We start from the raw sequence: 12,203 nt of genomic DNA on the forward strand, positions 1-12,203 counted from the left end.
AATACTACCCACATGGTTATCATCCAAACTTTTATATTTGTGTGGTATTGTCAAGGTAAAATGTGCTAATCTAATCTACTGATAGTTAACACTATGCTAAAAATCTGGTGGACACTATATCCCATAATACGTTAAAATACTATTAGTCCTGCCAAAGGAGAGGTCTCTCTGGCTTCTGTCTTTCTGCTTCTTAGTCTCTGTCTGTCTGTCTGTCTGTCTCTCTCTCTCTGGAGAGAGAGCTCCTGCAAATAAGAGCAGGCCAGCCTGTAAGCAGGGCTTACAGAAGCCTGATAGGTGATGTTTCCTGGGTTGTTCCTCCACATACTCAACACACTGATGCCTCTGCAGATTGTCCCTTGGTGCCACCTACGAGGGACAAGCACTTCAGGACACTCCATCTGAAATTCCCAGTCTTCCTTGGTTTGGCAGAACCCCATTTGTTCATCATCAGAACATAACAATGTTCAGCTTTTTAAAATGACAAATTAATTTTAACATGTATCAGTCACTGCTGCTGCTTTGTTTATTTGCCATTCTTTATTCTTAGGCCCTGCAGGCATTGTTTTTCACCTGGGAATACTTAGAAAATCAGATAGAAATATTTAACTGGTATTTACCTTTCAGTCTCTAAATCTTTAACCAAGGAACATTTCAGAAGTGTGATTTTGGTTGCTACAGATCCATGGCAGCATGCTACATTGATAAATGTTTTGCCGTGCTACACATAGATAACAGAGAATAAAATGTATGACAATAATAAATATCAAGGCATGCATATTCACAGCCTCTTTCCTCTCACCTGCTAAGGAATATTTTGGTGTTGTCCATCTAACCTTTTTCCCTTCCTTTAAGTCTGGCCTTAATTAGGTAGAGCAGAATGAAGAGTGTACTCTGTGTCTGTGTGTGTGTGTGTCAGAGGGTGTAGAGGAGCATGTTGGGAGAGGAGAAAGGAAATGCCTAAGAAAGGAAAGATTGGTAAAATCTACATTGAAAAGAAAGCAAATGACTGAGGAAAGATAGATTGGATCCCAGGGAAGAAATGGGATAAAGCATGAGAGTGTTTAAGTTTGTTGGAGAATATTAGTAGAGATTTTGAGGAACAGCTGCTTATGGGGGAGAGATGTTGAAATGACAGACAGGAAAAAGCTACTTTGTAAGTTTTGCTCTACCTTAAGGATGTATCTGCTCACCACACCCACCACACACACCCAGTTTTCTGAAGTAAAGATTTTAATTGCTTTTCATTATTTTTTGGGACTGTTTTCTCTGAATTTTACATTATGCTAAGACTGGGCCACAAAGGGCTTGACTTAATTCAGACTACCAAAATAGTCAGGAACACCAGGATACATTTTCTATTCTGACATTTTCTATAGACATAAGCTAGTGACCCCTAATTTTAAGATTATTAAGAAGGTTGTTTTTTACTCCCCCGCAAGTTTTACTGAGAAATAATTGGCATACATCACTGTGTAAATTTAAGGCACACGGCATGATAGTTTGATTTACATATATTGTGTGAATGATTACCACAATGGCTCAGCTAACATCTATCATCTCATATAGATACAATAGACAGAAAAGGAAGAAGAAAAGGAAAAAGAAACAAATTCTTGTGATGCAAACTTTTAGGACCCTCTTAACATTTGTACCTCTTGACTACCTTTCCGCAATTCCCCCTCGCCTCATTCTCTGCCTTTGGTAATCACAAGTCTGATCTCTTTTTTATGCATTTAGCTTTTGTTTTTTGCATTTCTAAGTTTCACATATGAGATCATACAGTATTTTATCTTTCTCTGTCTGATTTACTTCACTTAACATAATGCCTTCAAGGTCCTAGGAAGGTTTTTTAAAAATCAAATAGGGAAAATGTTAAGGGACGATGCATTTTTTTAAAAAGATGCATATTTGCAGTTTTAATAATCTCATGAAATTTAGGAAAAACTCTACTATGAAGCATTTAACATTGCCACTCCCCTGAGATCTTGCTGAAATCAGAAACTCTTTTTGCTACAGTCTTTCAGCATGTTTCTTATATCTGTTACTGCACTTAATTCATTCTACCTAGCTTGTTTTTCAAAGAAATTTCTTACTATAAAAGCAGTATATGTTGGCCTAAATTTATTCTTTTTCACCCCAGCTTTATTGAAGTATAATTAACAAATAAAATTGTAATATATTTTCTAATATGTATATAATAATATATTAAAGTACATAGCGTGATGATTTGATATCATATACACTGTGAAAGTATTCCCACAATCAAGTTAATTAACACATTCTCCATCACCTCACATAGTTACTTTTTTTTTTTTTTTTGGTGGTGATAGAACGTTTAAGGTTTACTCTCTTGGCAAATTTCAAGTATATAATACAGTATTATTAACTATAGTCACCATGATGTACATTAGATTCTCAGAACTTATTCATCTTATAATTGAAAGTTTGTACCCTTTTACCAACCTCCCCCATCACACCACCACCGCCACACCCCCTTGGCAACCACCAATCTACTTTCTGTTTCTATGAGTTTAGCTTTTTTAGATTCCACATATAAGTAAGATCATACAGTACTTGTCTTTCTCTGTCTGACTTGTTTCACTTAGCATAATGCCAAACTCCAGGTTCATCCATGTTATCACAAATGTCAGGATTTCTTTCTTTTCATGGCTGAATAATATTCCACTGTATATATATATACCACATTTTCTCTATCCATTCATTCATCAGTGGACACTTACGTTGTTTCCATGTCTTGGCTATTGTGAATAATGTTGTAATGAACATGGGAGTGCAGATATCTCTTCAAGGTAGTGATTTCATTTCCTTTGGAGCTACACCCAGAAGTGGGATTGCAGGACCATATGGTAGTTCTATTTTTAATTTAGCTTGGATTTATTTTTTTTTAATTTTTTAAAATTTATTTTTATTGAAATATAGCTGTTTTACAATGTTGTGTTAGTTTCAGGTGTACAGCAAAGTGATTCAGTTATACATATATATATATATTTTTGTTTTTTTTTACTTTTTTTAATACAGCAGGTTCTTATTAATTATCTATTTTATACATATTAGTGTATATATGTCAATCCCAATCTCCCAATTCATCCCACCATCACCACCCATATCTTTTTTTTTTTCAGATTCTTTTCCCTTTTAGGTTATTACAAAATACTGAGTATAGTTCCCTGTGCTATACAGTAGGTCCCTGTTGGTTATCTGTTTTATATATAATAGTGTATGTATGTTAATCCCAAACTCCTAATTTATCCCTCCCCCGCCCCCTTTCCCTTTTGGTAACCGTAAGTGTGTTTTCTATGTCTGTGGGTCTATTTCTGTTTTGTATGTAAGTTCATTTGTGTCATTTTTTTTCTTTTAGATTCCACATATAAGTGATATCATATGATATTTGACTATGTCTGACTTACTTCACTTAGTATGATCATCTCCAAGTCCATCCATGTTGCTGCAAATGGCATTATTTTATTCTTTTTTATGGCTGAGTAATATTTAGCTTGAATTTATTCTTAATTGAGCTCATTGAAGACAGAGGCCATACCTTATTTATAAAACAATATCATGGCAATTAACAGCACAGGACTTGAAGTCAGACACCTGAGTTTGAATCTTGGCTCTGCTACTCCTCACTTAAAATACCAAATAGTTTTCTGCGGTTGTTACTGTTGTTTAACTTCGTTTAGTCTCAGTACTCTCATCTGTAAAATTGAGATAATTATGCCTATTTCTCTCAGGGCAGTTGTGAACATTAAATGAAAAGATGTATGAAAGCATTTAACACAATTCCTGGCACACACGGTATTCAACCAATGGTAACTATAATTAACTATATGCCTACTTTATTATTTGAATCCCTAGCATGTAGCACAGAAGGATTTATTGCTGAACAACAAATCATGGCTAAGGTGAGAGAAGAAAACTATGGAGGAATCCAGGGGTTGGCAACCTTGCTTTACTATACCTTTATTTTTCTCTGTGACCTTAAGATTTGGAGTCCCAGGGTGTGTAGTGGGGTTTTGGGGCCTGCTTCTAGCCCAGATGAGCCTTGTTGGAGGTGAGCTAGGAGGAAAGAGTGTCTTCTGTTAGTACCAGGGCCTCCCTGGGCATTCTGAGCCTCTCAGGGGAATTGCAATTCAATCTCCAGTTCCTTCTCCCCTCCTCGCCTCCCCCCAGTGTCTCTGGAGAGTCTCCTGGTGATGGGAACTTCCACTGACTAACCTGCATCTTCAGTGGGGTCCCCAGGAGTTGGGGACTCTCTTAAACACCACCTCCTGCATGAAGCACTTCTTATTTCTCCAGGTCAGAAAGAGTTTCTCCTGTTATAGCACTTAGTACTTATTCCCCTGTTCTAGCTACTGGCTTTGTGTTGTTTCCCCTGTGAATTGCCAAGTGTCTGAGAGCAAAGTCTGGCTCTGGTTCCTGTTTGATCAGTACAGTGAGCTGTACATATGTTCCCAAGTAATAACTGTTATATTGAATTTTACTGAAGCTGGTCTTGGGATTGCAGCGTCCAGCTGAGCGATAAGCCCAGACCTTGCCCTAAAATCTAAGGTGCTACCCTGATCCCAGAGCTTTAAGATACAAACTTCTGCTCCCTATAGGAGAACACAGCCTCTGGGCAATTAACAGCGTAGAGTTCATTATTTGACTCATTGTAAGAAGTTCCTAGCAATAGATTTCAAAAAGCTAGCAGGAATGCAGAAAAAAAACAAAAACAAACACAAAAACCCTTTATTTAGGTGATAGGGATTTACAAAATATTAACATCAAACATTTTCCTCTTCATAATTTAAAGTTCGTTTTTTTACACCACCCAGCTATTACACAGGAGCATGGTGGAAATTCAATACCTGTAACAGCTGGAAACAGTCTGAAAGAATTCTGACTCTATTAGCAGAAGAATTCTGACTCTATTACTTAAACTTTGTTCTAGTAGTCATATAAAAATAATAAGGCAAGAATTTATTTGGTCTCAAATATGATTATTCTGAATCATCCAACATGTACAAAATTGTAAAATTTTCATTCTCAATTATCATTACTACATAGTTTGCTAAAGTGCCTGACCCCAAATAATATTTTCTAGATATTATTCTGAGTTGTTTAATGGAATTTAGGTGAAATAACATTTCAGGAAAAGTTTGCCAACTCGGCAACTTGCTTTTCTCACTTGGCCTGGAGAAAAAATTACCCTTTCAACTTCATCAGCATCTCTTTCCCCACTTGGACCTCAGTTCTGCTTGAAGAATGCTAATATGTCTCCTCTTGATTTCATGTGGCTTTTCACAAATCCAGTTAACTTCCGGAACCCCTCCATCAGCCCGTCCCCGGTGACAGCACAGCAGGGCTGCACGTACCAGTTCCGGTCACTGCAGAGTTGCTTGACTTTGAACATTCTGGTGATGTCCTCGGCACTCAGAGCACCAGGCACGTCTTGTTTGTTGGCTAACAGGATAACAGGCACATTTTTAATGTGCTCATTCTTCAAAATCCGCTCGAACTCTCGCCTGGAGTCTTCCAGTCGCTGTGTATCTGTACTGTCCACAACATATACCAGCCCATCGGTGTTCTCACAGTAGAGGCCCCACACAGTTCTCATTTTTTCCTGTCCTCCAACATCCCAGACCGTAAGTGGAACACCCTTTTCCAGCTCAATCATCTCCACGTTGAAACCTACTGTTGGGTTGGTCACAATATCCTTAGCAAGCTTTAATTTGTAAAGGAGAGTAGACTTCCCAGCAGCGTCAAGTCCCAGAAGAAGAATTCGGGCTTGCTTGGCTTTGGGGTTTTTAGAATTCAATAGGCCCATTTTAGGCTTTTTTTTTTTCTTTGAAGACCTTTTCTTTTGGTTGGAGCCAGTGTTTCCTCTCCAGGTCTTGCATGAAAATGTTAAGAGGAAAGAAGAGAGCAAATGCTTCATGTTATAGTCTAAGAATAGGAACTTGCGTGCATTTATGTTGTAGCTTATCAACTTGATTATGGGCAAACAGTGTTTCATTTGCAGTCCCAGCCAATCCTGAGGAATCTGCGATGTGAGTAACCAGCCAGTGTCATAGAAGCTCAAAGGGGAAATTCTTTGTGAGTGAGTAGGACTTAGGAGGGGCCTGCCTGTGTGACACTGCAGCTTGTTCTCTTCCAGATGTTGGAAGTCTAGGGTAATCAAAGGTTTGGATATGCATGGGAACATGGTTTGGTAGCGGGATAAAAACTTAACTTTACAAGTGGTTTGTAGAAATTCTCTAGTTATTTGACTATTTATCTTATCCCAGTTGTAAATAAGTAACCAGACTTGTGAAGCCATGAAGAGAGAGTTTACCTCACACTGCCCTGAGCAGTATCTTTAGTACTTTCCAGATTACTCAATAGGAAACTTTAAACCATCCAAAGTTATCTGAACCTCTCCAATAATCATATAGAGAATCACTTCTTTAATCTTCTAGATAGAAAATTTACACTATTCACAAGACCAAATTTACAGGAGAGGGAAGTTTGTAACACAAACACTTTTAAAATTAAGCAGTCTGATTAAAGGTGGCAAATGAATACATATATTTATCTCCTCTCCTTCTCAAGACTCCACCAAAATGATGGTAAAGGAATAAAAAGAACATATAAACTCATATCTAGAGCAGGAGAGTCCATCAGAGGGTGAGATATTTCAACAAAATTCTGAAACGTGGAATATAGATAGAAGATGAATGGTAACTAATGCAGCAGGATAAAGCTGAGGCTTGGAGTACTGATACACAGGATACAGAGGGAAGGGGCAAAATGAGCAACTAAAAACAGAGGGTTAACTGAAAGTCTGAATAAGGAACAGAAGACACATACACACACACACACACACCTCTGCTGGGTGACAATTCAGAGTGAGATGTTACACCCTGGGCCAAAAAAAAAAATCTTTTCTAAAGAAATTGTATGATGTCAGAGAAGAGACCTTCATGTTTTGACAGTTGGGAGTTTCCACCTCATAATGCCTAACTCAACATTTAATTAACCTATAGCCAACCTGGCAGTTGGCAACCTCACTCATGTACATGGAGTTCCCAGTCAGCTTTCAGTGCACAGAGGTTTTCATACTTAATACATAACATGCCTCTAATATAATGAAAGACCAAGATAAAAATAAGAAGATTTTAAGAAAGCTTTAACAGAGGTAATGCAGGGAACAGAAGAAAATGTTCAATAAGTTCTAATTAATATTTCCATAGAGATTTGCAAAGATATTGCATCAATAAAACAAGAAATGGATGCTATTTAAAAAGCCACTCAAAAAACAAAAACAGAACTCTTGAAAATTAAAAACATGGTTTCCAAAATTTAAAAAGATCAATAATAGGTTAGAAGAAAATCCAGAAGTTTCAAAGTCTGACTTATAGGACTTTATTCCAGAAAGAACAGAAAATATGCAAAGAGGAAATTATCAAAGAAACAATATAAGACTATATTCAAAGCTAAAGAATAAACTCTCCAGACTGAAAGGCTTCCCTCAATGCTTAGCAAGTTGATTTTAATTTTTTTTTAAACTTAAAGAAAAAAAATATATATATATATATATATATATTTATTTATTTGGCTGCGCCCGGTCTTAGCCGTGGCACACGGGATCCTCGTTGGGGCATGCAGGATCTTTAGTTGCGGTTTGCGAACTCTTAGTTGCAGCATGTGGGATCTAGTTCCCTGACCAGGGATTGAACCCCGGCCCCCTGCACTGGGAGCACAGAGTCCCAGCCACTGGACCACCAGGGAAGTCCCAGCAAGTTGAGTTTTAAAAGAGCTATATATACTAAGGCATGAAATATACATGTTTTATTTTTATTAAAACTAAAATTTTATTTTTTAAATTAAGTAGACTATTCTGGGTGTAGAAAGTACACTTATGAAGAAATTATGTAAACCTTTAAAAAACTATTAAATTCTTAACCAACTCCCTGTATCTCAGAAACCAGAGATAGCATTCTCATTCATTTATTCATCCATCCATTTGTTCAGCAAATGTATATATTGATTGCCTACTGTGTGAACTACCATGTACTAGATTCCAGGGAGGACACAAAGATAAATTAGACCTTCCCTTAGGTGGCTTTCACTGGGGAGAAGTTTAAAGATATGTGAACAAAAATAATAATACAAAGTTTTAAAAAATGTAAATGCTGTAAGAAGAAAAAAGCTAACATATTCTAGAAATTCAAAGATTACTTCAGGATGGAGGGCATCAGGGAGATCACCCTAGAGAAGTTTCAACCTCAAACCAGGCCTTCTAGAGATAGGGTAGGGGAAGGGTATTTATTAAAGAGATGGTCTGTGTAAGCAGAGTCTCAGAAATGGGAAAACATAGGATATATATGGAAAAACAACAGGATACAAGTATGCACATGTAATGGGGTTTTTTTCCTATAAACACGTTTAACTATAATGAGAAAACCATCAGACAAATCTTGATTGTAGGACATGCTACAAGACAACAGACCTGAACTCTAAAATATGTCCATGTCATGAAAGGCAGAAGAAAAAAAAGGAACAGAAGAAGAATGATCTAAATTAAGATACATTTAAGATACGTGATTGGATCCTTTGTTCAAAAAAATTGGTTATTACTATAATTGGGGACATTTGTTGATGATTATTATTCATATATTATGTATATGAACTGTATATTAGATGATGTTATTTATCAATGCTAAATTTATTCTTTTTTTAAATTTTTAAAAATTTATTTTGGCTGCATTGGGTCTTCGTTGCTGCGTGCAGGCTTTCTCTAGTTGCGGCGAGCGGGGGCTACTCTTCTTTGCGGTGCGCGGACTTCTCATTGCAGTGGCTTCTCTTGTTGCGGAGCACAGGCTCTAGGCGCACGGGCTTCAGTAGTTGCAGCATATGGGCTCAGTAGTTGCGGCATGCCGGCCCTAGAACACACGGGCGTCAGCAGTTGTGGCGCTCGGGCTCAGTAGTTGTGGCACACAGGCTTAGTTGCTCCACGGCATGTGGGAGCTTCCCAGACCAGGGATCGAACCCATGTCCCCTGCATTGGAAGGCGGATTCTTAACCACTGCGCCACCAGGGAAGTCCAATGCTAAATTTCTTGAGTGCAGTGATGATATTGTAGTTACGTAAGAGGATGTCCTTGCTCTAAAGAGATATATGTTAAAGTACTTAGGGGTGATACCAGCAAGTTAATTTCAATTGGTTCAGTGCACACACACACACACACACGCATCAGAAATATGGCAAAAGTCAGCAATTGGTAGTTTATGTGAGGGGTTTTGGGTGTTCACTGTACTATTTTTAAACTCTCCTGTAGGTTTGAAAATGTTCAAAATAACACGTAGAAAAAAAGAATATAATTGAAATAAGCTAATCAAACTAGGCTGCAGTCTGCAGTAATGTAGAGAATAATTAGCTTACACATGTGGTAAGACCATATTTCCCAAGATGAATTTAGGGACTGTGCACTACCACGTGGGCTCTTCTCCATCCATCTCTGGACTTTCAATAAATTGAATTTTAAAAGAAAAGGTTTAACACTTATTTCATTTTAAACTTGATACAGTCTTTATGAGATCCACTGTCCATACTGGGGTAATACTTTAATTTGTTTTGCCTATAATGAGGATAATCATACATATATATGCCTTCACTCTGTTTCCCATTTGACCAATTATACCTTGTTTTCAGGATAGTCAACCAGATGAGGGGTTAAATTCTGGATGAATATTATATCCAAATGAAAATATGACTCTCTCTTCTGTAAAAGGGAGTAATTTCTTTCTCAATGTTAATTTTCCTGAAAAATTCTACAAATGTTTCAACATCCTTTTCTACTGTCTTACAACATTTATGGATTCATTTGTCCTTGCCAAACCTGAGGGAAGGCAAGGTGTTTGTTTTCTGTGAATCATTCCGAGATTATGCAAATAAAGGCAGGATTGTGAGAGAGTTACTGGCAAGCTCTGTGGTATCATAGGAAATTTGTTTTAAAATGCAGGCATGAAAGAAACTTTTTTTTAAAACTTCTTACCTTGGAGATGGGAGGCAAAAAGCCCTTACTTAGAAACTCAACCATGTACTGACCAAGTAAAGATATAGAAACTCATCTCTTGGAAGAAAGTGGCAACTTATTCAGTTAACTTTATTTTTTATAACTAAAGAAGAAAGAATGGGGAGGTCGTTGTGTGACTTGCTTAGTTTATGCAGACTTGGAACATCCCTGTTTTTCCTATAATAACTTTTTGTTTGGTCTTTTTAAAAATGAACTTTTGGAAAATGGAAGTATAACATACATAGAGAAAAATGCAAAACTCATAAATGTACAGCTCAGTGAGTCACAAATTGAAAACATCCATGTATATACCAGTGAAACCAGGCTTAATTTTTAATTTTCCATTTTTGTTGCAAGTAAAAATTCTAGACCTCAAGCATCTCTACACTCAGTTGTCAGAAATATACTCTGTTCTCGAACATGTAATGAGAACAACAGGTGCTCATTATCCTAGTTGAGATTCTTTGGTGCTGTGAAAAATGATATTCCAATCCACGAAGCTTTTCCAAGTGCCGTTTTTTTCCCAGGACAGAACCAGCACTTTCATGCACATCACAAAATGTGGAGCGTGTGGGTAGACCACTGGATCTGAGTTCATATCTAGCCTCTGGCACTTACTAAGTGCTGAATGGTGACGAACACAGGGATGTTGTGATAGCTTATTACATTACATATAATACATGTGAAAACACATATCACAGAACCTGGCACATGATTGACGTGAATTTTCTTCCTCTCCTCTCACAAGTTTTGTATATTAGCTAACATTTAAAAATACCTGCAATTCTTACTTATCATGATAATCATTTCATGACATATGTAAGTCAAACCATTATGCTGCACACCTTAAACTTGTACAGTACTGTATGTCAGTTATATATCAAAAAAAACTGGGAGAAAAAAATTACCTGCAACTCTTGGTTCTGGAGAACCTAGGGACAGGACAGGAATAAAGACGCAGACGTGGAGAATGGACTTGAGGACACGGGGAGGGGGAAGGGTAAGCTGGGACAAAGTGAGAGAGTGGCATTGACATATATACACTACCAAATGTAAAATAGATAGCTAATGGGAAGTAGCCGCATAGCACAGGGAGATCAGCTCAGTGCTTTGTGACCACCTAGAGGCGTGGGATAGGGAGGGTGGGAGGGAGACACAAGAGGGAGGGAATATGGGGATATATGTATATGTATGCCTGATTCACTTTGTTATAAAGCAGAAACTAACACACCATTGTAAAGCAATTATACTCCAATAAAGATGTTAAGAAAAAAAAAACCCTGCAACTCTTAACCTTTTCCAGACAAGGAACAATTTGGTGATTACCATCAGAGTACTGTATTCCCTTGGCAGAATAAAGCACTGTGTGCTGAACCCCTTCTCCAGCACCCCAATGTTGTTATCCCCCTTCTCCCAAATAAGATTAAAATGAACAAGGATACAATTCAATACAATTAAAATGAACAGAGGGACCGTCTGAGGGCTATGTCTGGAACTTGGAAGGGGCATTCACTCATTTGCCTTGGTGAAGACAGGCATTTATATAAGGACAGATGACGCAGATATCTTTGGCCCCAGCTACATGTGAAGCTCTCGGTATCCTCTGTCTGCCCAGCCAGTGGCAAGGGGACCCCAAAGAACTGGGCCATGCAACCTGACCACCATGAACCGAACTGGCTCCTTTTCACGACAGTGATCCAAATCATAGGTTTGCATAGGTATGCAAATTCTTTTTAAAATTATTTTAAGGTCTCCATTCTTTACAGCCTCTCATTTCTCTTCTAACTCACAATAAATTTGTGATTATTCATTCAATATTTATTGGGTACACATGAAATGGCAAGCACTATTTGCTGTGAACAGAATAACTGAGATTCACCCTTTAAGAAGTAACTGAGGGTTGAACCATTTAAAAAATATATATTTAAAAAATACTCTACATTACAATCTTGCTATTTAAAAAAGTATTTTATTATAAAAACAATATTAAAAAAATTTTTAATCATCTGAAACATTTAAAAATCTAATGTGACTAGGAATTTACTTTTGTCTATTTTCTTTCTGTCTTTGTTTATGTACATATATAATTTTGATACGCTTTATTCATCAAGCTTGTATTGAGCACATACTATATCTGGATTTAATG

The 12,203-nt window shown here is 37.3% G+C and overlaps 1 protein-coding gene across 1 annotated transcript; it reads right to left on the bottom strand.

The window, feature by feature from the left end:
• Positions 1-5,248: 5,248 nt before the first annotated feature.
• ARL14 (ADP ribosylation factor like GTPase 14) lies at positions 5,249-5,827 on the bottom strand. Its single transcript, XM_061193486.1, has one exon. The coding sequence runs from the start codon at positions 5,825-5,827 to the stop codon at positions 5,249-5,251; it is 579 nt and encodes a 192-aa protein (XP_061049469.1).
• Between the last annotated feature and the right edge of the window lie 6,376 nt (positions 5,828-12,203).

The sequence above is a fragment of the Eubalaena glacialis genome, chromosome 6, assembly GCF_028564815.1.
Source record: "Eubalaena glacialis isolate mEubGla1 chromosome 6, mEubGla1.1.hap2.+ XY, whole genome shotgun sequence".
Taxonomy (NCBI): domain Eukaryota; kingdom Metazoa; phylum Chordata; class Mammalia; order Artiodactyla; family Balaenidae; genus Eubalaena; species Eubalaena glacialis.

Bases quoted from the DNA above. Each gene is read 5' to 3' on its own strand.
- ARL14 (XM_061193486.1), bottom strand. From the start codon at position 5,827: ATGGGCCTATTGAATTCTAAAAACCCCAAAGCCAAGCAAGCCCGAATT.